Source organism: Schistocerca americana, chromosome 1 (genome assembly GCF_021461395.2).
Source record: "Schistocerca americana isolate TAMUIC-IGC-003095 chromosome 1, iqSchAmer2.1, whole genome shotgun sequence".
Classification (NCBI taxonomy): Eukaryota; Metazoa; Arthropoda; class Insecta; order Orthoptera; family Acrididae; genus Schistocerca; species Schistocerca americana.
Genome location: NC_060119.1, coordinates 1,008,798,325 through 1,008,825,469, shown reverse-complemented (window position 1 = coordinate 1,008,825,469; position 27,145 = coordinate 1,008,798,325). Strand labels below are relative to the sequence as shown.

Below are 27,145 nucleotides of genomic sequence, written 5' to 3'. Positions count from 1 at the left end.
TGTTTCAGTGTTGTCAATCCGAGTTTTGTGATCACTTCCATGGTTTTTGACTGACGTGTGGCCGTGCATTGTCATGCAACAGCAAAACATCCTGCTTTTGCCGATGTGGTCGAACACAACTCAGTCGAGCTTGAAGTTTCTTCAGTGTCGTCACATATGCATCAGAATTTATGGTGGTACTTGGCAGTGTGCAGTACGAGGCCTACTGCTGCGAGGACAATCCTCAATATTGCCGTGCCCACTTTCATCATGTAACCTGCTTGCCCACGACTAACTGTACTGTGATCCACAGCAGCATCTCTTGTGGATGTTTCCCACTGTCTCGTTTTCACAGCACAGGAATTCTGTGACAGCACATTGCTTCTGATGAATGTCAAGTGTAGCAGCCATCTTGAAGACATGCTGTGACGGCATCACTCACATGAACAGGTTGAACTAAGTTTGAAAACAAGCACGAAGGATGTATCTACACACTGTAAAACTTTCACATGTGCAGAATGAAAACTGGATTTTTACAAAAATAGTGTGCTTTTCTTTTGAAGTGACCCTTTGTATATAGTGATAACGAGCACTAGGACTACCTAAGAAGTAACTGTGAAATCATGGGTCTGCGGAAAACTATCAATTCCTTTTGTTAACACTATGAAGCTATGTAAATCACTGTTTTGCTTGTCACTGAATGTGTATACGAACTGCCTATAATCGCATCACTACTGGTAAATTATTCATATTCTTTGATTTGATTATTGCAACAATTGCACTGAAGGGCAGTATAGTTTATTGGTGTCAAATGAGATAGTTTGTCTACTAGTTTGCTTCGTGAGATAATAGATGAAAATATACAATGTTGAGCCATAATGTTATGACCACTGCCCACCACAAGATCAAATGCTGCCTGACAGTGTTGCAGGCATGTTACATGGCAAGGAAAGTACATAAATAGAGCAGAGAAGAATGGGAAATCATTCTAGCAATAATACAGGCTGCAAATTTGGTAATACACTGGTATGACCGATTTTGACACAGGGCAGATTGTTGTTGGCTAGCACCAGGGAACAAGCATATGGAAGGTGGTTGAAGGACAACAAAACCACAAATAGGCAACAATGTGTTAGATGCCTGCACCTCATCACAGAATGTGGTCAGGAGCTTGCCCGCTCTGTAAAGCAGGAAAGTTAGATTTGATGTCAGAGTATGATGTTGGTGCAGGCATAAGTATTCCAGAGCACACTGTTTAGCACATGTAGAACATGGAGCTCCACAACAGAAGACGTCCCCTATGTATTCCCAAGTTAGCCTTCTGCTGCCGAGCAGTGTGTCAGCAGTGCACAAGTAGCAGCAAGTAGCTTACCGTATTTACTCGAATCTAAGCCGCACTTGAAAAATGAGACTCGAAATAAGGGAAAAAAAAATTTCGCGAATCTAAGCCGCACCTGAAATTTGAGACTCGAAGTTCAAGGGGAGAGAAAAGTTTTGGGCGGAACCTCCAAATCGAAACAAAGTTGGTCCATTGTAATATGAGACACAATTTAGGTCGAATGAATGACGATGCGGCTACAGTACTTTGGTTCGAGTCGTAAGCTTAGCAGTTAAGCTTTACCAGGTAGTCATTGCTATGCGTCAGGCGCTCCGTCCGTATTTATACGGGTACCCTTCATTTTTCACGTGCTTCGTCTGGTTTGAATCGATTGCTTATTTTGCTTTGATCTGATAAGTGCCGTTTTCTTTGTTATAGGTGTTTACGTCACTCTAAGCTGAAAATGCATTACTGTAGTACTGTGTCATGCATTGTTTGTCGCATTCTGATAGTGCGTGTTTACGGCCTGTCGCCGCTCGCGGCATGGCTTGCTTTTGTACGCGCTACCGCTGCTTACAATTAAAAAAAAAAGAGAGAGGATTCGTCTCATTAGTGAAACAATGGCAAGAGACTGCTATTTGTTGTTACTTACACTGCTGCTTTCTTTGATAATGATCAACAAGAACCAAATAATAGACTGCATTTGATAGAACATGTTCTGAACGAAAGTTAGGCGAAAATTTTTCTCCGTTTGGAAATCTTTGTGGTCACTTCTTTAGTACATCAAATTCTGCGCAGAAATTAGTCATCTTAGATTTAAAAATCTAGTCAGTTGCCGTGCTTCATTTCTGACTGTATCACTACTACGCATTAGAATAATACGAATATAAACATGACACGATACGTATGTTCTTCCGCTTTTGCTGTTGTCCCACTCTAGTTTCATAGTTTATTAGGCAGACAGGATTTAAATGAGATAGCATCAAACACGAAAGAATACATGGCAAAATGTTTATATTCGTATTATTCTTATGGTGAAGAGAATACTGCATGTGATTCACATTTCATCAGGTTACTATTAGCAACCATCTCTTCTCACAGGTAGGAAAAAATTCAGAACGTAGAGTTGGCCATATTGACAAACATCCCAAACAGTCTTGCCAGTCGGATTTTCGTAGCACATTGAAATTCTGCTACATTCGAAGATGAACAACACGGAATTTGTATTTACTTCTTTAGATAATGTATGAAAATGCAGTGGTCGAAACTCGGGGCGGAGAAAAAAAGCTCGTCTTCCACCTTTTTTTAAAAATTTATTTACTGATGCAGAGGTTTTGGCGCCAGTATTTGTCTTTGTGCCTACAAAGCGTGCCTGTGTTGCGCTACATATAGTTAGTCGTGGCGGCACCGACCAACATTTTTCAGAACTTTTACACTCGATTCTAAGCCGCAGGCGGTTTTTTGGATTACAAAAACCGGAAAAAAAGTGCAGCTTAGATTCGAGTAAATATGGTATTTAGCATTCATATAAGTGTTGTAGTGAAATGGAAAATTTGTTTGAGTGTTCTTAGCGCACTTGTTTAGTTAAATCCGCCAAATCATTGTGTAGTTTCGTATTTAGCAGGGGCAGATTTGCATTTTAATGTCTGTAATGTGTAAAGTCACGTAGTCATCTGTCATTTGTTTATTTCTTTCAAATAGTCTTTGTACATTACTGACAGTACAGTTAGCCTTCTGCTGCCGAGCAGTGTGCAAGTAGCAGCATTACTGCATTTACTAGGCAGTCTTGTATTTTAATAACTGTTTAAATTTTGTGTCAAATTGTTTGTGCTCTCTGTAGATTTGTTCAGACGTTTTTTGCACAACAGTATTTAGCGTGGATAGGGACTGTGACTGCTGTGTTCGGATGAGGGCTGAATTGGCATTCCTTCGCTCTCTGCGTCAGGCAGTGTTGGCTTCGGTCACACAGCTTGAGGCTGTTGCCAATGGGCACCACTGTGGGGGGTCCGGACAGGGGTTTGTCGAGGACAGCCAGCTCGTCCCACACATCCCCCGATCGGACTACGGCTTTGGCTGCCCGGGATATTGCCCACATTGAGGCTGACCCCTCACCCGTGGTAGAGTGGGAGGTCGTCTCGAGGTGTGGCAGGGGGCGAAAGACATTCCGGAGGGCTGAACGGAAGGCCTTTCCAGTTTGTCTGAAATCTCAGGTTCTGTCTCTAGCTGATATTGATCTTCTGCCAGACATGGCTGCTTGTCCTGTTCCAGAGGTTGCCCCTCAGTCTGCAAGATCTGGGCAGTCGCAGAGGGTGGGCTTACTGGTAGTTGGGAACTCCAACGTCAAGCGCATAATGGGGCTCCTTAGTGATATGGCTGCAAAGGAGGGGAAGAAAACCAATGTGCACTCCGTGTGCATACCAGGGGGAGTCATTCCAGATGTGGAAAGTTTCCTTCCGGATGCCATGAAGGGTACAGGGTGCACCCATCTGCAGGTGGTTGCTCATGTCGGCACCAATGATATGTGTCGCTATGGATCGGAGGAAATCCTCTCTGGCTTCCGGCAGCTATCTGATTTGGTGAAGACTGCCAGTCTCGCTAGCGGGATGACAGCAGAGTTCACCATCTGCAGCATCCTCGACAGGACTGACTGCGGACCTTTGGTACAGAGCCGAGTGGAGGGTCTGAATCAGAGGCTGAGATGGTTCTGCGACCGTGTGGGCTGCAGATTCCTCGACTTGCGCCATAGGGTGGTGGGGTTTCGGGTTCCGCTGGATAGGGCAGGAGTCCACTACACACAGCAGGCGGCTACACGGGTAGCAGGGGTTGTGTGGCATGGACTGGGCGGATTTTTAGGTTAGATGGCCTTGGACAAGTACAGAAAGGGCAACAGCCTCAAAGGGTGTGGGGCAAAGTCAGGACATGCGGGACCAAGCAGCAATCGGTATTGTAATTGTAAACTGTCGAACCTGCTTTGGTAAAGTATCGGAACTTCAAGCGCTGATAGAAAGCACCGAAGCTGAAATTGTCATAGGTACGGAAAGCTGACTGAAGCCAGAGATAAATTCTGCCATAATTTTTACAAAGGCACAGACGGTGTTTAGAAAGGATAGATTGCATGCAACCGGTGGTGGCATGTTTGTTGCTGTTAGTAGTAGTTTATCCTGTAGTGAAATAGAAGTGGATAGTTCCTGTGAATTATTATGGGTGGAGGTTATACTCAACAACCGAGCTAGGTTAATAATTGGCTCCTTTTCCCGACCTTCCGACTCAGCAGCATTAGTGGCAGAGCAACTGAGAGAAAATCTGGAATACATTTCACATAAATTTCCTCAGCATGTTATAGTCTTAGGTGGAGATTTCAATTTACCAGATATAGACTGGGACACTCAGATGTTTAGGGCGGGTGGTAGGGACAGAGCATCAAGTGACATACTGAGTGCACTATCCGAAAATTACCTTCAGCAATTAAACAGAGAACCAACTCATGGAGACAACATCTTGGACCTACTGATAACAAACAGACCTGAACATTTTGACTCTGTAAGCGAAGAACAGGGAATCAGTGATCATAAGGCCGTTGCAGCATCCCTGAATATGGAAGTAAATGGGAATATAAAAAAAGGGAGGAAAGTTTATCTGTTTAGCAAGAGCAATAGAAGGCAGATTTCAGACTACCTAACAGATCAAAACGAAAATTTCTGTTCTGACACTGAGAATGTTGAGTATTTCTGGAAAAAGTTCAAGGCAGTCATAAAATGCGTTTCAGACAGGTACGTGCCGAGTAAAACTGTGAGGGATGGGAAAAACCCACCTTGGTTCAACAACAAAGTTAGGACACTACTGCGAAAGCAAAGAGAGCTTCACTGCAAGTTTAAACGCAGCCAAAGACACTCAGACAAACAGAAGCTAAACGATGTCAAAGTTAGTGTAAGGAGGGCTATGCGTGAAGCGTTCAGTGAATTCGAAAGTAATATTCTATGTACCGACTTGACAGAAAATCCTAGGAAGTTCTGGTCTTATGTTAAATTAGTAAGTGGATCAAAACAGCATACCCAGACACTTTGGGACGATAATGGCATTGAAACAGAGGATGACACGCTTAAAGCTGAAATACTAAACACCTTTTTCCTAAGCTGTTTCACAGAGGAAGACTGCACTGCAGTTCCTTCTCTAAATCTTTGAACGAATGAAAAAATGGCTGACATCGAAATAAGTGTCCAAGGAATAGAAAAGCAACTGAAATCACTCAACAGAGGAAAGTCCACTGGACCTGACAGGATACCAATTCAATTCTACACAGAGTACGCGAAAGAACTTGCCCCCCTTCTAACAGCCGTGTACCGCAAGTCTCTAGAGGAACTGAAGGTTCCAAATGATTGGTAAAGAGCACAGGTAGTCCCAGTCTTCAAGAAGGGTCGTCGAGCAGATGCGCAAAACTGTAGACCTATATCTCTGACGTCGATCTGTTGTAGAATTTTAGAACATGTTTTTTACTCACGTATCGTGTCATTTCTGGAAACCCAGAATTTACTCTGTAGGAATCAACATAGATTCCGGAAACAGCGATCGTATGAGACCCAACTCGTTTATTTGTTCACGAGACCCAGAAAATATTAGATACAGGCTCCCAGGTAGATGCCATTTTCCTTGACTTCCAGAAGGCGTTCGATACAGTTCCACACTGTCGCCTGATAAAGTAAGAGCCTGCGGAATATCAGACCAGCTGTGTGGCTGGATTGAAGAGTTTTTAGCAAACAGAACACAGCATGTTGTTATCAATGGAGAGACATCTACAGACGTTAAAGTAACCTCTGGCGTGCCACAGGGGAGTGTTATGGGACCATTGCTTTTCACAATATATATAAATGACCTAGTAGATAGTGTCAGAAGTTCCAGGCGCCTTTAAGCGGAAGATGCTGTACTATACAGAGAAGTTGCAGCATTAGAAAATTGCAGTGAAATGCAGGAAGATCTGCAGCGGATAGGCACTTGGTGCAGGGACTGGCAACTGACCTTGTGGCAATACATTACGTTTGTCTATGTTAATAGACAAATTTAATGTATTGCCACTACATAGAAAGGAGGATCCTTTATTGTATGATCATATGATAGCGGAACAAACACTGGTAGCAGTTACTTCTGTAAAATATCTGGAAGTATACGTACAGAACGATTTGAAGTGGAATGATGATATAAAATTAATTGTTGGTAAGGCGGGTGCCAGGTTGAGATTCATTGGGAGAGTCCTTAGAAAATGTAGTCCACACAAACATACACACAAAATTCAAGCTTTATATATACATATATAATAGAGGGAAACAATCCACGTGGGGAAAAATATATCTAAAAACAAAGATGATGTGACTTACCAAACGAAAGCGCTGGCAGGTCGATAGACACACAAACATACACACAAAATTCAAGCTTTCGCAACCAACGGTTGCTTCATCAGGAAAGAGGGAAGGAGAGGGAAAGACGAAAGGATGTGGGTTTTAAGGGAGAGGGTAGGGAGTCATTCCAATCCCAGGAGCGGAAAGACTTACCTTAGGGGGAAAAAAAGGACAGGTATACACTCGCACACACACCCATATCCAACCGCACATACACAGACACAAGCAGACATTTGACCTCAATCTCAAGGTGTGCTGCATGCTGATGAGATGCATGGCTGTTGAGGTGGAACAGTCGTTAGCAGGCAACCTCTGAGGAACCTGCCCCACCGATAGCTACAGTCGTGAACCAGGGGTGCCTCCTAACGACACCCAGAGACATTGCTCAGACGCTGGCAGAGCATTTTGCACAAACTACTGCCAATGCAAGCCAGGATCCGGTGTTTTGTCGCTACCGTGAGACTGTCGAAAGAGCAAAATTGGACTTACGGTCAAGCAGTTCTGAGGCCTCCAACTCCCCTTTCTCCATGTGGGAGCTCGAATTGGCAGTGACTGAGACTTCTGACACTGCACCAGGTCACGACCACATCCGGTACTCCATGCTTCAACATCTGCCAGCGGCGTCAAAGGAAATCCTCCTTGAATGTTTTAATCTAGTATGGCAGACGGGCGTGTTCCCCACCTCGTGGAGGGAGTCAATTCCCATCCCTCTCCTCATATGAGGAAAGGACCGCACATGTCCCAATAGTTATCAGAGTATCGACTTAACGAGCTGGGAAAGACCCTGGAATGGATGCTTAACTTTCGTCTGGTCTGGCTTTTAGAGACCAGGCAACTCCGTAGCTGCTCTCAGTGTGGATTCCGAAAATTTCAGTCCATGGTTGACAACTCGACCCTCCTAGAGGCGGCTATTCAGCAGGCTTTCCTCCGTCAGCATCACTGTATCAGCATATTCTTTGATATTAGTAAGGCATACGATACTACTTGGAGACACTGTATACTCTCACAACTGCATCAATGGGGCTTTCGTGGCCATCTCCCCATTTTCATTCGGTCTTCCCCTTCTCAGCAGTTTTCTCAGACCCGAGTTGGTGACACACTGTCTGATCAATTTGAGCAGGAGAATGGTGTCCACCAGGGCAGTGTTTTAAGTGTTACCCTCTTTGCCATAGCTATCAACAGTATAACATCAATGGCAGGGAGTCCAGTATAGTGCTCCTTGTTTGTGGACAACTTTGATGTTTTCTGTTCCTCCTCCAGTGTTGCAACGGTGAGCCAGTGATGGAACAATGTACATCTGATAACTGTCATTCCAGTTACAAAAATGCATAGCTGAGATAGGTGTTGGACCTGATGATAGTCTGCTTCTAGACTGAAATCGATCATATCTAGTCAGATGTTCTGTTACAGCTGTGTATTGCATAATGCAGTTCTGAACTTTCATTAAAGCTATACACCACCACCTTTATAAAATACTTATGTCTCACTCACCAGTATTATGAAAAGAAAGATTGCTACTCACCATATAATGGAGATGTTGAGCCACAGACAGGCACAACAGAAAGACTGCTAAACAAGAGAGCTTTTCGGCACACACATTCTCTCTCTCTCTCTCTCTCTCTCTCTCTCTCTCTCTCTCTCTCTCTCTCTCTCTCTCTCTCTCACACACACACACACACACACACACACACACACACACACACTCTTATACACATATGCAAGTACAGCTCACATGCACGACCACTGTCTGGGTGTCAACATCTCCTCTGTATTCTGTACTCATTAGACTGTTCATCCCATTCATCATCAACTCTTGTAATTCTTCTTCACTTTCACTGAGAATAGCAGTGTCAACGAATCTTATCATTGGTATGCTTTCATCCTGAATTTTAATTCACTCTGGGACCTTTTTTTAATTTTTATTTATTTATTTTTTTCTTCTGGTATTGCTTCTTCGATGATTTAGACTCAACAGTAGGGCCAAAAGACTTTATTCCTGGTGTACACCCTTTTTAATCCACTTCGGTCTTGGTTTCCCATTCTTATTGTTCCCTCTTCTTTTTGCACATTGTCTGTATCACCCACACCTCCAGAGCTTACTCCTATTTTTCTCAAAATTTTGAACATTTTGCATCATTTCACATTTCAAAGGCTTTTTCTAACTCGCTATGTTTATAAAAATATGTCCATTTTTTTAAAGTTTTGTTTCCATTATCAGTTACAACATCAGAACTGCATCTTTCGTGTCTTTACCTTTCCTAAAGACAAATTAACCATTGAATTAACAGGTCCTTCCATTCTTCGGTGTATTATTGTCAGCAGCTTGAGTGAACAAGCTGTTAAGCCGATTGTGCAATAGTTCTCGCACTTGTCTGCCCCTTTGTTATCTTGGGGATTGTGTGGATATCTGTCCGAAAGTGTCATGATATATTTCCAGTCTCATAGATTCTACACACCAACTTTTGAATAGTAATGTGATTTATAAAGTCTGAAGATATATTATTTATCCCTTCTGCCTTATTTGATTGCTAGTCTTCTAAAGCCCTGTTAAACTGTAACTCTAATACTGGACCTCCTATATCTATCATATTGAACCCTATTTCTTCATCTTTTATGTCCCCCCTCATAGAGTTCTTCAGTGTATTCTTTTCACTTATCCACCCCTTACTCATTGCTCAACAGTGGAATTCCATTGCGCTCTTAATACTGAAGCCCTTGATTTTAATTTCGCCAAAGGTTTTTTTTTGACGTTTCTATACACTGTCTTTCCAATGACCATTTCTTTTTCAATTTGTTCACATTTTTCCTGCAGCCATTTCACCATGGTTTCCATGCACTTCCTATTAATTTCATTCCTAATGACTTATGTCATTGTATTTCTGTCATTCCCAGATGTTTTTGTATTTTCTACTTTCTTCTTTATTCATTCAGTTGAAGTATCTCTTCTGTTACCCAGGAATTCTTAACTGCTCCCTTCCTTGTACCTACATTTATCTGTGTTTCCGTGTTTGGCCCCTTTCCGTGTTTGCCCTTTTAGAGATGTCCATTCCTCTTCAATCGAACTGCCTACTGTGGTATTTATTAAGCCAATATCAACAGCCTCATAGAACTTCAAATGCCTCTCATCATTCCTCAGTACTTCAGTATCCCACTGTCTTCCACATTGATTGTTCCAGACAATTCTCTTTAACTTCAGTCTACTCTTCAGCATTACTAAATTGCTATCTGCTTATGTATCTGCTGCTGATAGTGCCTTACAATCCAGAAACCGATTTTGGAGTCTCTGTCTGACCATTACATAAACCAGCTGAAATCTGCCTTTCCCAAGCATACCTTCTCGTCTTGTGATTTAGAGTATTCACTATTACCATCTGAAATGTACTGCCGAACTCAATTAGTGTATCTCCTTTTATTCCTGCTACCAAGCCCATGTTCTCCCACAACACTAATCCATTACCACATTTCAATCCCCCATAATAATATAATTATCATCCCAGTTCCTTCCTGAATTACATGTCCATTATTAATTATCATCTCTCTTTTCATACTGAATTGTGTGTTCATTATTGTCATATAACTTTCTCTCCTCCTTGTGACATTGACATGCATATTGGAACTATTGTTGTTGGCATTGGTTATCTGTCAAATCTGATGAGAATAACCCTTTCACTGAACTGTTCACAGTGATCACTCTCAGCCATATATTTCTATTCATAACTAATCCTACTCTTGTTATATAGTTTTTTTACTGCTGTTGTTCTTACCCTATATTCATCTGACTAGAAATACTTACTTACATTCTTGCCATTTCGCTTCACTGATCCCTACTGTAACTATTCTGGACTTTCTCATTTCCCATTTCAGACTTTTTTGGCTTCCCTACCACATTCAGACTGATGACATCCCACACTCAGACCCGCAGAATGTTACAAATTCATTGATTATTCTGTCTTTGTCTCATGATTATCTCCTGCATGGCAGTCTGAATGAAGGACTAATCTAGAATCTTTTGCCAGTGGAGAGTCCATCATGACACTTTTTTCAGGTACAGTCACATGTCCTGTATATACATGGTGTGTGTCTCAAATGCAGTGGTTTCTGTTGTCTTGTGCATCCTTATACAGTTGATCATTGCTGATTCTTCTGTCTTCTAAAGGCAGTTCCTCTCACCAAGGGTAATAAGTTACTGTAAAAGTCTGTCCGCTCCTCCACCCTATTTGATAAGGCCGTTGGCAGAACAAGGGGGGCGCCTTATACTGTATATCTTCAGCCGCCATTCCTGATGATTTTATTCAAAATTAAAGCAGTGGCTGGGTTCAAATCTGGGACCCACAACATTTTAATTACTGGACCTTAATATACTGTCTGATCAGTAAAAAATGGCTTAATTTTTTCAGTAAAAGATAGCATAATTTTTTTTTCAAAAGCGAAACTGTTGTGCTGCTGGTAAGGAGTTTCTTTTATCTTACAGCTTGCAGGGAAAGATTTTGTTGATGCAGACTAGCCAGCTGAAATACTTCTAACTAAACCTGAAAAATGATTATTAAATTTATCAAAGATGTCTGTCCTATTTGTTTTTAGTTGACATTTGCAGAAGTGTGTTTTTGTCAATTTGTTTGTAGTGCTGACAGTATGCCACATAGCTTTAAATTTGTTATTTTGATCTTTTATGTTGGATTTATTTTTAAGTTGTTTTGTCTTAGATATTATTTTAGAAAGGATCTTCTAGTAAAATTCAAATAACTGGGGAAGTTGGAAGCACCTGTTGTTACACTTTGCCCATAGGGACAACTCTTGCTCATACATTATACTCGTACATTTTTTATGGTCCAGTTATCCTACATTGATGATGTACCTTGCCTCATTTTTCTGGGAAGGCATATTCAAATAATAATATCTCAAGGAATGTTTTCTTGTCTATGTCATCTTACTTGTAAACATTGTGCCAGTACTGGGATTGAAGTAGATTTTTAAACATACTAATATGCTATGTTCTTTGATTCTCCTTACGTACGTGGAAGAAGGTGTAAGTGTGTCCTTTCTTTGTGTTAAAGTAAGCCGAAACACAATACCCTGGTTTGTAGAGTGCCCATTTGACCAATTCTGTACTACATTCACTGTACAGCTGCTCAGTTTCTGTCCGGGTTGGATCCTTAACTTTGTTTTGGACATTGCAAGCTGCCGGGAGGTTTGTGACATGCCCTACTGTGCACAAAATGTTTGCAAAATTTAGAATGACAATGACATCTTTGCCTTTATGTTTGTAGGGATACATGACACTTCAAAGACCGTTCATAAACTTGGACGTGTTGCTACCAGGCTGCTTAATTTCAACAGCTCTATGTTTGTCAGTATGTAAATTATCAGTTTTGTTAAATGTGCTGAATTTGGTACCCCCCTCTACAAGTATTGGATAACTGTACACCCTGCTGTTTGATCTGCAGAAAAAGCCACCAGTTGAATAATTTTGATTTCTTTTCACTCTATATCAAATTGTATGTTTCAGATTTATTTAATGGGTGTTGTAACTTTTGCAGTCATATTAACCGTATCTCAAAAATCTGTTATTTTTGATGATTTGTTGTGATAAATGCCAAAAAAATGTATGTCGATGTTTAATGTGAGTTTCTTGTCAAACATCTGATTTCTCAAGTTGCAAAAAATATCACCATCAGTGTTCTACAAAATTGTTAGTATCTGCCCTAATAATAACATGTTTATAAGGCCAGGAAAGAAAAAAAGAGATGGTATTCCGTTCGTTGACAGGATACTCACACTGTTTGTAAATAGTAGGGATATGTACTGAATTGCATTTTCCAACTGTCTGTCACTGTACAGACAACTTCTAGTTTGAATTTGGTGAATTCACAGCTCGAAAGCTGTTTTTGATGTGTGAATCTCAGAAACTGAGACTGGAACAAAACCGAATGCCTTAAAACACCATGGTTATCCAACTGAAGGAGACGGCACACTTAAAATTTCCTCGGCTCAAAAAGTTCCTTGCCGTCATCATTTTTAGTTGGCACCTTTGCAGACATTCATCTGGCTGGAACTTGATACATTAGTCAGATGCTGTTTGCCTTTCCACCTAGAAAAAGTGAATGCCAGTGGATACCCTGCACATAACAGGAGAGTCAGAAATACCAGGCATATGGCCACATTAGTTTTGCCACGAATGTTATGATTGTGTGCTCCATTAGAGATGTGGTTGGGAGGGGGAAGTACATAGTTAAAAATACAGTAACTAGTTGCAGTTTTGCACTTGGCTCATCCAAGCGGGCCAGTTAATCTTGGAGGGGAAATAAAATATCCTTTATTTAAATGAAAATGTGGAAAGGTTTGTTTCACAACCTAGTACCTATACATTTGTTATGTACATTAGATTCACTGTAAAAAATCTAATGTAGATAAAGGGAATGTTTGTACTTGCCAAACTTACGAATATGTAAACTTTGTTGGCCAAAAGCGTATTTTGTGACTTTTGTGCCTATATGCGCCTCACCATCTCCACTGTGTGGTGAGTAGCAACTATCATCTTCATAATATTGTTTAAATATGTAAATATTTGTTATTGGAGCCAAGAATGGAATGTGAAGCAGGTGAAGAAGACAATACAGCTCTCAGAATAAAAGATATTGTCATCAGCAGTGAAAAACAAGATACAATAAAAAAATTCATTTCTGAAGATGCATCGTGTAGTAACAAAGTAGTACACGATCCAAGTAACACAAATTTGGCTTTATTCATAAACGACTGAGCAATAACTGAAATAAGCCTCTGGTGAATCCATACATTACGAGACTCAGAACAACTGGTATGAATGGTATGTACGACTGAATGAACTTAGAGAGGGTCAGTCAGTGCTGCTCCACACTGAAGCACCAAAGAAACTGTTACTGGCATGCGCATTCAAATACAGAGATATGTAAACAGGCAGGACATGGTGCTGCAGTCAGAAACACCTATATAAGACAACAAATGACTGGCGTAGTTGTTAGATCGGCTACTGCTGCTACAATGGCACGTTATCAAGATGTAAGTGATTTTGAACATGCTGTTTTAGTCGGCACACGAGTGATGGACACAGCACCTCCGAGGTAGCGAGGTGGTGAGGATTTTCCCATATGACCATTTCACAAGTGTACTGTGAATATCAGGAATTGGTTAAAACATCAAATCTCCACCATCTCTATGGTCGGAAGAAGATCCTGCAAGAATGGGACCAGTGAAGACTGAAGAGAGTTGTTCAACATGACAGAAGTGCAACCTTTCCGCAAATTTCTGCAGATTTCAACGCTGGACCATCAACAAAGGTCAGTGTGCTAACCATTCAACGAAACATCATTGATATGGGCTTTTGGTGCTGAAGGCCCACTCGTGTACCCTTGATGACTGTACGACAAAAAGCTTTACACCTCGCCTGGGCCTGTCAACACCAACATTGGGCTGTTGATGACTGGAAACATGTTGCTTGGTCAGACGAGTGTCATTTCAAATTGTATCAAGTGGATGGACGTGTACAGGTATGGAGACAACCTCATGAATCCATGGACCCTGCATGTCAGGAGAGGACTGTTCAAACTGGTGGAGGCTTTGTAATGGTGTGGAGCATGTGCAGTTGGAGTTAACATGGGAGTTACATGGGACACCTTATACATCTAGACGTGACTCGGACAGGTGACACATACATAAGCCTCCTGTCTGATCACCTGCATCTATTCATGTCCGTTGTGTATTCTGACGGACTTGGGCAATTCCAGCAGGAAATGTGACACCCCACACGTCCACAATTGCTACAGAGTGTCCCTAGGAACACTCTTCTGAGTTTAAACACTTGCGGTGGCCACCAAACTCCCCAGAAATGAACATTATTGAGCATATCTGGGATGCCTTTCAATGTGCTGCTCAGAAGAGATCTCCACCCCCTTGTACTCTTACAAATTTATGGACTGCCCTGCAGAATTCATGGTGTCAATTCCCTCCAGCACTACTTCAGACATTAGTCGAGACCGTGCCACATCGTGTTGCGGTATTTCTGTGTGCTCGTGGGGGGAGTGTAACGGGGGGTGAAAGTTTTTATGGAAATATTTCATTGTGCAAGCATTTATGAAGCTAAATTCTATGAAAATTTGTATTTGGCTTCTCTGTTAGAAATAAAACATATGCATGTCACTGTCTTTGGAAATTCAACCACTAAGGAGGTAAAGTAGTAGGTGAAAGGTTTTTTGAAAATAAATAATTATGAAATAACTACTAAAGAATTTTTAAGACTTTGTATATTACAATTTGTATGTAATTTCTTGGTTAGAAATAAAAAAAAAAATACTTGTTTCAATATTTCTGGAAATTCAACCTCTAAGGGAGTACAATAGGGGATGAAAATTTTAAAGAAAGTACGAGGGTTATTCCAAAAGTAAGGTCCGGTTATAAAAAAAAAAATCAAAACTAAAATGTTTTTTCAAAACAATTGTTTTATTTACATTCCTTACATCTTTATCTATTTTTCTACATAACTTCCATACTTATTTAAACATTTGTCACATCGTTCAACAAGCTTTTGAATGCCCATGTTATAGAAATCGGCCGCCTGTGACGATAACCAGTCCTTAACTGCTTCTTTCACTTCATCATCTGTGTCGAAGCGCTTGCCGCCGAGAAACTCCTTTAAGTAACGGAACAGGTGGAAATCACTTGGCGCCAGGTCCGGACTGTAAGGAGGATGGTCCATCTGATCCCATCCAAATTTCTTGATCAGAGCTTGCGTTTCATTTGCAGTGTGGGGTCTGGCATTGTCATGCAACAACAAGATTCCAGACGACAAAAGACCACGTCGCTTATTCTGGATTGCACGTCGAAGTTTAGTCAGGGTAGCGCAGTAGGCGGCTTTATTAATCGTTGTTCCTCTCTCCATAAAGTCGACTAACAATACTCCACGTCTATCCCAGAACACAGTCGCCATAACCTTACGTGTTGAGATTGTCTGCTTTGCCTTGACCTTGACTGGCGATAACGTGTGACGCCATTGCATTGACTGACGTTTAGACTCTGGAGTGATGTGAGAAACCCATGTCTCATCCCCTGTGACAACATTGTCTAAAAGACTGTCACCTTCCTTATGATATCGCTCCAAAAAATCAAGAGCAAAAGCCATTCTTTTCATTCGTTGGGGCTCAGTAAGCAGCCTGGGAACCCAACGGGCACACAATTTGTGAAACTTCAAATGTTCAGACACAATTCTGTACAAAGTTGTTCTACTCACATTCGGAAAATGCATGTCTACGTCTGTAATAGTGAATCGGCGATCTTCACGAATTTTTTTGTCAACCGCATTGACCAAATCGTCTGAAATCACTGATGGTCGGCCACACGGTGGTTCATCGTGCACATTATCCCGTCCTTCATTAAAAGCTCGCACCCACTTGCGCACTTTACTGTCGCTCATTATGTTAGGACCGTACACTTCAGTAATCTGCCGATGGATTTCCGCCGCTGAATTGTTTCTTGCAGACAAAAACCGTATCACTGCCCTTACTTCACAATCGGCGGGCTGATCAATTGTCTTAAACATTGTAAAGTGGCACTGTGAACTACACTCAGCAACAGTAACAAAGCGAATGGCGGCGTTTGACGCGCAAGGCTTGCCGGGAGTCGGCGCGCATGCGTGTTTTGTCATTGGCGCCAAATTTCAATAGTTACGGCGAATCGGACCTTACTTTTGGAATAACCCTCGTATTTCATTACTGTAAAAAATTTTTAAAACTAAATTTATGAAAATTGGTACCTCATTTATCAGATTGATATAAAGAAATATTTGTTAGGGGATGAAAGCTGTTATGGTAATATCTTCACAACAATGCAAAAGGCGTGATTAACAAAAACTTTGGGATTCAGCTAACAAAATCATTTTTTGGTCAAAAGTACATATGGAAAAGAGCATGCTTGCATGGCCTTAATTAGCGTGAAAAGCTTAGAAGATGTTCCAATTTGTGAACATCATAAAAATTCAATTAAATAAAAACAAAAACAAAATTTGTAGGCCATACAGTCTATGCGGGTGAAACATCAAGTGCTAAGCTAGTTCAAAATATTTGCCATAAAAGTTAATTATGTCAATTATAACAGCACCCAATAATGATTGATCATCTATTATAAGTTCGCTCTCTCAACTTGAGTAGCAGTAGGTATGGAGTGTATATTAATTTTTTAACTAACGAATAGTGCTGAAAGGGCTATGACAACTGCATTTGTGTTGATGAATGAAACTTAAGCAGGTTTAAATACGTTCTGACATGCTTTGGTGATGTATTCGTCAGGTGCCAGCTGGCCAGTTTTGTATACTCTGTGCTTTATTTGTAAAAAGACTTTATAGGTTGACACCATCAACTTGAAAAACAATATTCATAATTGTGCAGCATTGTATGTATACAGCAGTAGTGTAAAATGGACCACAGGTGTCAGAGGGATTGTAATAAAGCTTTAATTATAACCTGAAAAAATAAAGTTGTATAATAATCTTTTGTTTGTTTGTAGACACGTCTGCAGTCCTGGTACAGATTGAAATCCAATTGAGGCATTATTTTAACACCCCCTTAAGCCAAAACAAAATGGTATAGCTCACTGATGGAATGGAAATGGGCTGTGCCATTTTTGTAGGCTTTGTACAATGAGTACAGTGGTAACTCTGTACTTAAAATAAGAGTTAATTTCATTCACCTAAGAGACAAAAAAATTTTCTTTTTGTTGCAGGGTGTTCTCAGACCTTCAGTTTTTTCAAAAATGTTACAAAGGAAGCAAATAGAAGAGGTTAAATCAGCAGCTATTCCTGGCTTAGAAGTATGCCCGTTCTGTGATTTTGCTTCCATTCCCCCAGAAGAAGATAAAATATTTCGCTGTCTAAATCCTGAATGCATGAAAGAATCTTGCAGGTGAGTGATAGTTCTTCATCAGAGTTTCTCATTCTGCTGCATTGAGAAGACAGAACTACTGCGTAGGTTATTGTAAATTTGCCTTGCACAAACATGCAGAGATTGAGATATATTATAAGAAGACACAAAACTTTACTACTAGTGAAACATGTGGATATTAACTAGAGGTATGGTGCATGGTAACTAAGTAATTACAAGACAGAATAGAACTTTCATTGGACATCTCTACAGTGGAATACTCAATTCCCAGAGGATTCCAGGTTCAGCTCCAGGTAACACTGAGGAATTTATGATTATTATTTAGTAAAATATGGAATAGTTTATATTGCTGCCCTTGCAGATATTCGCACTGTGCAACTTTAAACACAGCCTTTAATTATGACAGCGTGCGGTTGATTGCACATAACCATTCAACTGTGTAGGTATCAAGTAGGATCAGTTCCAGTGAGGGACTTGGTAAACATAAGGGCAACCTAAAAACTCAGTCACAGCTATATCTGCCTTAAGCCTGCTCATTTCTGATGATTCTGATACGGAACTCCTGATTTCTGCAATATACATTAAAAATAAATATTAGCAATGTGGAAACCCTTTGTTGGAGTTTCCATATTTCCGTATTATTATTTTATTTTATTTTTTTCTAACATGGCTGCGTTGTCAGCAGCAGTTACAAGGTAAAATTAAAACCATTACAGCCCTTGGTCACAAGATAAAGTATTCATCTTGCAACCGAGGGCAGTAATTGTTTTAATTTTATTATTATTATTATCTATACACATTATAAAAGGTGTGTGTGTGTGTGTGTGTGTGTGTGTGTGTGTGTGTGTGTGTGTGTGTGTGTGTGTGTGTTTGTTTGTTTCCCCATCTCCTCCTAAACCACTGGACTGATTTCAACCAAACGTCGTTGTCGTATATCTTACTGTCAGGCAACAATTGCTGTGGGGGGTAGGAAACACCTACCTATCATAGTTCAGGAGATATGTTGCCATAAACAATTAGATGCATGAAAATCAGCTGCATCATGCATGGGGTTCAAATGTGTTATTTCTGTGGTGCTAACTGTGTTCATAATAAACTCGCAGGTATTATCCAAATATGCTGCTAAATGCACCTACAAAAATATGTCATTATGCCACACACAGTTCAGGAGATATGACATCATTAACACAGAGATGCATGAAAAACTAACCCATTGTGGATAACATTTAAATTTATTACTTCTTTGGCACTAAATCTATTTGCAACACATTTTGTAGACAGTATCCACGTATACTGCTGAACCATTGAATGTACCTGCAAAATTGTACCATTGTATGACTCATAGATCAGGAGGTATGACGTAATTAAACACTGACCTCCTCCTCCTTCTTTTTTTTTTTCCTTCTTTTTTTTCCCTTCTTTTTTCCCCCTTCTTTTTTTCCCCCCTTCTTTTTTTTCCTTCTTTTTTTCCTTCTTTTTTTTCCTTCTTTTTTTTCTCCTCCCCTGCCCCCCCATATAGTGGAGATGTTGAGTCCCAGACAGATACAACTAAAAGACTGCTAAACAAGTAATGTTTTTGCCAAAAAGCTTTCTTCTCAATTAGGCAACATACATGCACGTTCATGCAAATACAACTCATAGGCACATGACCACTCTCTCTGGCTGCCAAGGCTAAGCTGTTGGCAACAGAGCATGATGAGAGAAGTAATCTTGGGTAGTGGGGGTAAGGAGGAGGCTATGGCAGAGAGGGAGAGGGCAGATAGCAGTGTAGGGGTGGGGCATGGTAAAGTGCTGCTTGTGGGGGCATACATACGAGGCTGTGTATGCTGAAGTGAGAACTGGGAGGGGAATAGTTTTTGTATGCCCATCCTTCTGCTTGGAGTTTTGAGGGCCTTTGGCTGTTCACTTATGTAATAAAATGGAACACCTACAGCCTTCCTTACGTTGGTATTTATTATATGGCTGCCAGTTTCAGTGCTTCAATACACTATCTTCAGGCCTTAACTGACACTGAGGGGGTTACCTTTAATAGTATACCTGATTCTGTCAGCTGCCAACGTCTGTGAACTGGTTTTGCCAGACTACCCGCAAAAATGGTGTTGTGTTGCCACCATAAACTGCCGACTGACTGAAGAAACATTTAAAACAGAAGGGGTGAAGGACAGTGACTAACAAAGGTTGAAGCCAGGCGGGTTACTGAGATGCTTAAAAAAATGCAATACCTTCCATGAAGATATAATACATTTTTACTTTACTACTAAGATACTACTACAGTTAAGTCAACTTAAGGAAATCCCTGACATCTGGCAGCGCTTTTGACAGCATTCAACTCTGAAGCACAAACAGCTGTAGGCAGAAATAGTTGCCGTGTATAGAACTATGAAGAGACATTGCCTTAGAGGCGTTTAAAAAATCGTGTTGTAGACATGTTAAGCAGCTGTGTCCAGCATACAGAAACTATCCAGAAACATGATTTGTAATGTGGATATTGTACATTTGTACATTAAGTGTATTTCTTTGTACAACTGTTTCATAATCTCAAAAGTGTCTTCATGAATACATGGAAATGGAATTTTTTTTGATAGTTCACTACAATTGCAATTCAATTTTTGTGTTTGTTTCTAATAGGAAATTGACAAAATGAATCCCGGGCAAAACCATGTTTGTCAGATGATAATAATAATAATAATAATAATAATAATAATAATAATATACTGAGCAACTTAAGCACAATGGTTAGTATACTTGACTTTTATTTGAGCAAGCAGGGTTCAACCCTCGATTTAGCCATCCAGGTTTTTGTTTTCCATGGTTTCTCTAAATCGATTAAAGCAAATACCATGGTATTTCCTTTGAAAAGGACATAGCAAAATGCTTCCCCTATCTGAGTATACGCTCTGTTTCTGGTGACTTCTTCATTAATAGGATGTTCAGTCATATTCTTCTTTAATAAATATGTATTAGAATTAATTGTTGCAGTTGGGAGAACAGTCTGTATAAATATGAGACAATTACTTTGGTTGGCAAAAAAGTTCCTTTTTGTTTTCAGTTACAAAAACAAAGATAATTTGCACCTGAATCCAGATCTAATTTCTGTACCAACTAGTTTTCATGTAATAGATTTTGTAAATGCTTCCAGCAACCAATGTATTATATGTAATATATGAACATTGTAAGTCGCACTTTCACTAACATGTTGAAATCTTACTGAAGTCCACATAACTATATGACCATAGATTTTATAAATATTTGCTGCCAACACATGTAAATATCACGAGCCTATAGCTCATACTCCTAAAATTTCTAAATGCAACAGAAAAGCGAGCCGATCACTGTTCATACATATCTCCTTACTGCTCCAGCTCTGGCAAACAAATGACCGTAGCCAAGGTGGTCAGCACCCTTTTGTGCCCTCGTACTGTCATTAGCAAAATTTGCATACTTGCATTTTCCGTACATACTAAAAACTATTGATCTTATTCTACGCATATGAATCATGTATTGAAGAAATTGAAATTTTCTCAGCTTTCTGCTCCTGTCCATTTTTTTGGCGAGTTCACTAGTTTGCTCAATAATAAAGGTTTTGTAATTATTAAAAGCAAAATATTTATTAGTCAAGAACAAATACAGTTAATACAACTAAATACATTTATACATAAGTACCTAAGCTGAAATTTATCTGCTGCTCCTACTTTCATTATATTGTTAATCATTTAGTGTAAAATTGGAATTTTTTATGCCAGGAATTTATATTTCAGCATTAAAGTTCATTGTAATTTTAAAACCTTTGTTATTGAATAACTTAACATAATCTCACCTCAATGAGGCTGCGTTTCACGCGCACACTCGTCCCCTTTTCTTCTGAAACCTTCTTGGATGAGCTGCTTATTGAATTCATCTCTATTTAATTGTCACTGTGGTCATTCATTTCCATCATGGCACATCACCCCTTCCATGCTCCTTGCCAACAACTAAACACACCAGATTTCTGCAGCTGCTCAGCTAAATGGGATTTCTCGTACTCTGTCTGCCAGTCACTGAGTCTGAATGCTACAATCTTCCGCTGGGCCTTGCTCTCACTCGTGGTAAAGCCCCATCCCTGTCGTGGTTCACCTTTTGAGTCCCGCCCAGTGTTGCCGGCACGCCCCTTCAGCTATAAAATACTTGTGCACTGTTGCACTCCTTTTCCTATAACAAAAAGAGGCATGCGTAGGGATAAGGGTTGGCCAGGGAAGTGTAATACAGCCATTTTGTTCTCTGTTTAGATAAATGATCTGAGAAACAGGGTGAGCAGCAGTCTGCAACTGTCCGCTGATGAAACTGTAGTATAGAGAAAAATGTCATCGTCGAGTGACTGTAGGATGATACAGGATGACACAAACAGAAGTACTGTTTGTTGTGATGAATGGTAACTTCCTCCAAACATCTAGTTTGCTTAAGGACTGTGAAGACAAGGTGAGAGAAATTATGGCCTGTGTAAAGCTGTGTAGACAGGGATTTTTGCCTCACACCATTTACTAGGGGAACAGGGTAGGGAATGACTATAGTCTGAATAAAATCATTTGTAAGTTGATGTCTGTGTCTGACTCACCACTACAATGCTACCACATTGGCTGCTGGCTGCCTCTCGGTTGTAGGTGACACACAAACGCATTTAGTCACTTCACAGGCACTGTTACTTACATCTAATATGGAGCAATGTTGGCAGTGGCCACCATGAGGCACGACAGGAATGTGAGATGCTCTGTTTACAGCTGATTTTAAATGACCAATGACTAAACTGCAGCAGATGACTTGTTTTGTAGCCCTGAATTTAAACTCATTTCCTAACCTTACCACCGCCTGGTGATGTGCTGTGTATCCGAGAAAACAATCGTCAACAAGTATCAGTCACTCTTGCTTTGTTCACAGCAATTCTTGCAAACCTCTATGAGAAAGCTCAAGGCAGAAAAATTTCAGCGTCAGCACCAAAAGCAAACTGTAATTTCTCTTTTATTACATACCGGAGATTATCCTCATATTGGCTGCACAAGCTGACTTGTACCAACAGCAGTTCTGGTTGGCACTTGGTTACACGTTATTGGTGACAGACAGATTCTAAACAAAAACTGAATGATAAAAAAAAAGATTAAATAAAAAAGTTGATAAGTTGATGAAAATGAAGTGGCAAAGGATTAGAAATTTTAGAAAATACATCTAAACCAATTAATTGATAAAGATTTAAAAATAAAAAATTTCAGAGCATCCGACAAGGTTCGAACCCAAGACCTTCTATACATCAGTAATGTATCTTAACCAGTCTGCTGTGCCAGCATTCTGCATTAAACCACTATGTTTATGACTCTGCAGAACCAGTCGCAACAATGATTTGTTGCCCTGAAACATTTCAGCCCCACACAATATCTTATGAAGCTTATCTTGTGTAGGCCAATCCCTGTGATGATGACAATTGTGTATGTGATGCCAAATCATGTCTTGTGCAAAAGGATCCATATAGCAAGACAAGGAACTGCAAGTGAAGTGAATATTTGCTGTAGCACTTTGGCAGCATCAAATGGTTTGGATGTGACATTGAGCATTCTGATCAGAGGAAGTGTCAACCAACAAGTAATTTTAATCAGACTGTAATAGTGCTACAAAGCACCCTCTGCCATGCACTGAGTGGTGGTTTGCGGATTATGTATGCTACTGTAGATACAGATGTGTGGGTAGCAGTTTAAAGTTCTCATACATCTTTGGATTAATGACAATGAGCACTCGGAACAGGAGAAAATTTATTTTTATTGTTGAGAAGTGCTGATTTTAGTCTAACTTTGCTGGAATCTGTGAATAAGTGCCACTCATTTACACAGGAATGGTGGACCCAGTATCATTAAAAAAAGTCATCTTCAGTCAAGAAATATTCAGAAAAAAAACACAATAAACAGTTGCTTTCTTATACCAAAGAAGAACATTCCGTCCTTTTCATCGTGAAAGTAAAAGCCCAGCCTGTTGCTTCTATAAATTTAAAGATTATTGAGATCCTCTTGAGACAAAAAGTATTATTCATGTGATCCACAGTGATGATGTAGTGTTTGGTCAGCATGCATCTCTCTTTCACTCTCTTCTTCATGTTCCTCACTGTATTTGTCTTGAATCAGTCAGATCCTCAGGAGGCAGTGGTATTGGCAGTTTTTTCACCATGACACACAGGGCATATAGCAGATGGTAAATTAGGAATTTGGCAAGTGTGTGCGCGGGGTGGGGAGGCAGCAGGCAGCAGTTCTTGTACTGTTTGCCAACCTTACACCCGAAAAAATTTCAAAACATAACTTGACGAGAGGAATCAGTTTCAATTTTTGTAATTTCAGTGTCATGTATCCACAGATGTAACAAAAATAACTTGTGCTACATACACAGATATGTGGTGTTTCCTTTTTCTGGATTAACACTAAACATAAACTTGGTGGCTTGAATGATTGCAAGAATTGTTGATTGAAAATGGGCCAGCAATTGTAAAACTAGTTAGAGATAAGTAAATCAAGTAATAGCAGTGCAATGTCTGCTTCCAAAGCAAAACAAGAATTGTAACATGTCTTTATTACCTGCTCACGAGTTATAAAATGATAGTAGTTAATACTGGTAGCTGTGTATGCAACTGTTCCTGTATAGTACTGTGTATAATGAAGTTCTGATGATGCCAAGAAATTGTAGTATTGTATACAGGCCTACAGAGAATCTGTGCTTCATGCTGGGACTGGCAGTTGACTGTCAACTTAGGCAAAGATACCTTATACTTTACTGAAGATCAAAATTTAGCATGGACTTTGATGCAAGAGGCTTTTAGTAGTTGTCACAATGAAACTGTGTCTCAAAATCTGGCAGAAATCACAAGGAGATTCTGGTCATGTGTAAAGTACAGCAGTGGCAAGACACGGTCAGTACCATCACTATGCAATAACAATGGTGATGTTATTGATCACAGTGCTACTGAAGCAGAGTTAACTAAACAGTTTTCCTTCACAAAAGGAGATGAAGTAAATATTCCAGAATTTGAATCAAGAACAACTGCCAAATAGAGCAACTTAGAAGTAGATGTCCTCGGCGTAGTGAAGCAGCTTAAAACACTTGAGAAAGGCAAGGTCTCTCAACTAGTTAAGTTCCTTTCAGAATAAGCTGATGCAGCACCCCTATACTTTGCAGTCATATACAACTGCAGACTTGTAGAAAGATCCGTAGCCAAAGACTGGGAAGTTTCCCAAGTCACATCCTTACCCTACAGTGTTTTCTTTTTGTGTGTATGTTTGTATGGTTATTTGATTGTAACACCATGAGTAGTGAACATAGCATGGCGAATCTGTCAGTTTGATGTGGTCTTAAGTTACCTTTCTTTGTTTTTCTTCACATACAGCTGCCTTTTTGTTTTGTTCTCATGGTCCGGCAACTCTGTACCGCAGCCATATGTAAACTTATTCTTCTTGACTTCGCCTCCAGCTGCAATGATACTGTAAGAAGGTGTCTCTATTTCCAGCTACTGAATGATGAACATGTCTTCAACAATAATCTGCTGTATTGTTTCAACTATTTACACAGTTGTGAAGGCAGATCCAACTATCAATAACTCATTACTTAGAGTATGTCATTCAGTACATCCGACCACACCGAACTGAACTTACGGTCTAAGATTTTACAATCTTCATTTGTCTCGAGCTGTTAGGTTGTAGTATTTCTGTTTTCACTGAGGTGTTCACAACTCCTCCAAGGGGTGTCATCAAGGAATAAATGTTGATGTGCAGGAAGTGTTTCCATGCTCCCCATGCCTTGCCCCTGTTGTGTTGTCACTGCATATACACCATCTGCACATATCACAGATTGGGGCATACTCTTTATATTTTTCACACTATATAGAATGTTTATAAAAGACACGACCATCTTTCACCAGCATGAGTGTCTTCAGTGGAGCATAGGCCACTCTCACGAATATCTTTGCTACGTTACAGATGCCCCACAGAGAGGAAAGATGTTGTGTAAAACTCCTTTAAACATACTCTTTGCAATTAAATGTCACATATTTGATACCCTTTACAGTTTGTTATCCATTTCATTCATTGAATATTTCCTTGTAATGTTCATGCATGATTATTTATTTGCTCTCAGAGTTAGCATGGCATATTTCTATAGCAATTGACTATACCATGGTGTTCGAGCTTGATCATTACGCACTCTGTAATAACTCTGTAATAATTATTTTGCTTCTAGCTTATAAGAGCATGGGATGTGTTTTCTTCATTTTAAATTGAAATTCACAATTTCATCCTTAACTGTCAAAATCTCAGTTTTTAAAATGTCTAGATACTCAGAGCGCAAATCACCACACATTGGTTCTGGAGTAAATTTGTTTGCGCTTAACTAATTTGGACACCCCCTTCGATAAAGTGACCAATTTTCACTCAAAACATCTTTCCCAACCTTAATAATTGAGTGCAACCCTTTCAGTGGGCAGACACTGTACAACCATTCTTCCTTTCAGATGAATGTCCCTTATTCATTCCCTACCAGAAACAGTTTAGGTTATCTCTTTGTAAGTTCACATAACCAAAGAACTAGGTGTCTTTATTGGGTATACCTATCCCCAGATACTTCTGCAGAAAATATGGTACAGACCACTTGTTTCTTGAACACACTTGACCCTAGGCATAGGACACCCACTCTAAAGGTCTGCCCACCCACTTCAACTCCCTCAATTCACCTAAAGCAAGGTACATTTCACACTACAAAATCTGTCTGCACAGTACCTCAATTTCATTCCTGACATCCTGACAGGGAGACATTCCTCCACTTCTGGTGTGCCTTTATTGGCATTTTATAGCCTACTGCACCATAATCCTTATACAAAATTGCTTTTACCTAAATGTTTGTAGTGTACAAAAACGCATCTGTGTTAGTGTATAACTTCAGATAACGATGATCTCGTGTTTGTTTCTTTTTCTCTGGGTCATTTAGATCCACTATGTTGTGCATTTAATATTATCCAAGCTAACACATGAATCATTAAAAATTCCGCAAGACTTACAAAGCAAGGACTGAAACTGCTGTTTTCATCCTGTGAAGAATCAACGAAGTTCATGTTTATGACAAAACCTGCTAGGTTAGTGGAGATAACTCTATTTTCTTTCACTTATGAAAACAAGCATATGTTATTCAGAAGTCAAACAATATTTAATCGCCCCATATGAGTGATTAAATATGTCTTCTGAAACTGATAAAACATTGCATTACTTGAACATAGCCTAATTTTCATGTCTGCTACTAAAATGATCTTGTTTTAAGTGTTGTTGCTCATCTGCACTATGAATTAATTGATTTCTCGCTAGATAGATGGCACAATTATCATCTACTCATTACACTCATATTATCATGTCATTTTTCAGACATTGGCTTTCCCCCGTTATCTTTCCCCACAACATATGGCGTGCCTAACATGCAGCACACGGTTTCGTATACAATAGGTTGTATGGCGAGAAAATTACATCCAAGTCATAACATCACATGTGTTGCTCTCCCTTCCTGTGACA

The 27,145-nt window shown here is 39.9% G+C and overlaps 1 protein-coding gene across 1 annotated transcript in view; it reads left to right on the top strand.

Moving 5' to 3' along the window:
• The window catches only part of LOC124616111, a 235,005-nt gene that overhangs the window by 121,884 nt on the left and 85,976 nt on the right, over nucleotides 1–27,145 (top strand). The window contains exon 6 of the mRNA XM_047144378.1: nucleotides 17,434–17,612. Within this exon, the coding sequence (XP_047000334.1) occupies nucleotides 17,434–17,612 (179 nt within the window). The remainder of the gene's footprint in view (nucleotides 1–17,433; nucleotides 17,613–27,145) is intronic.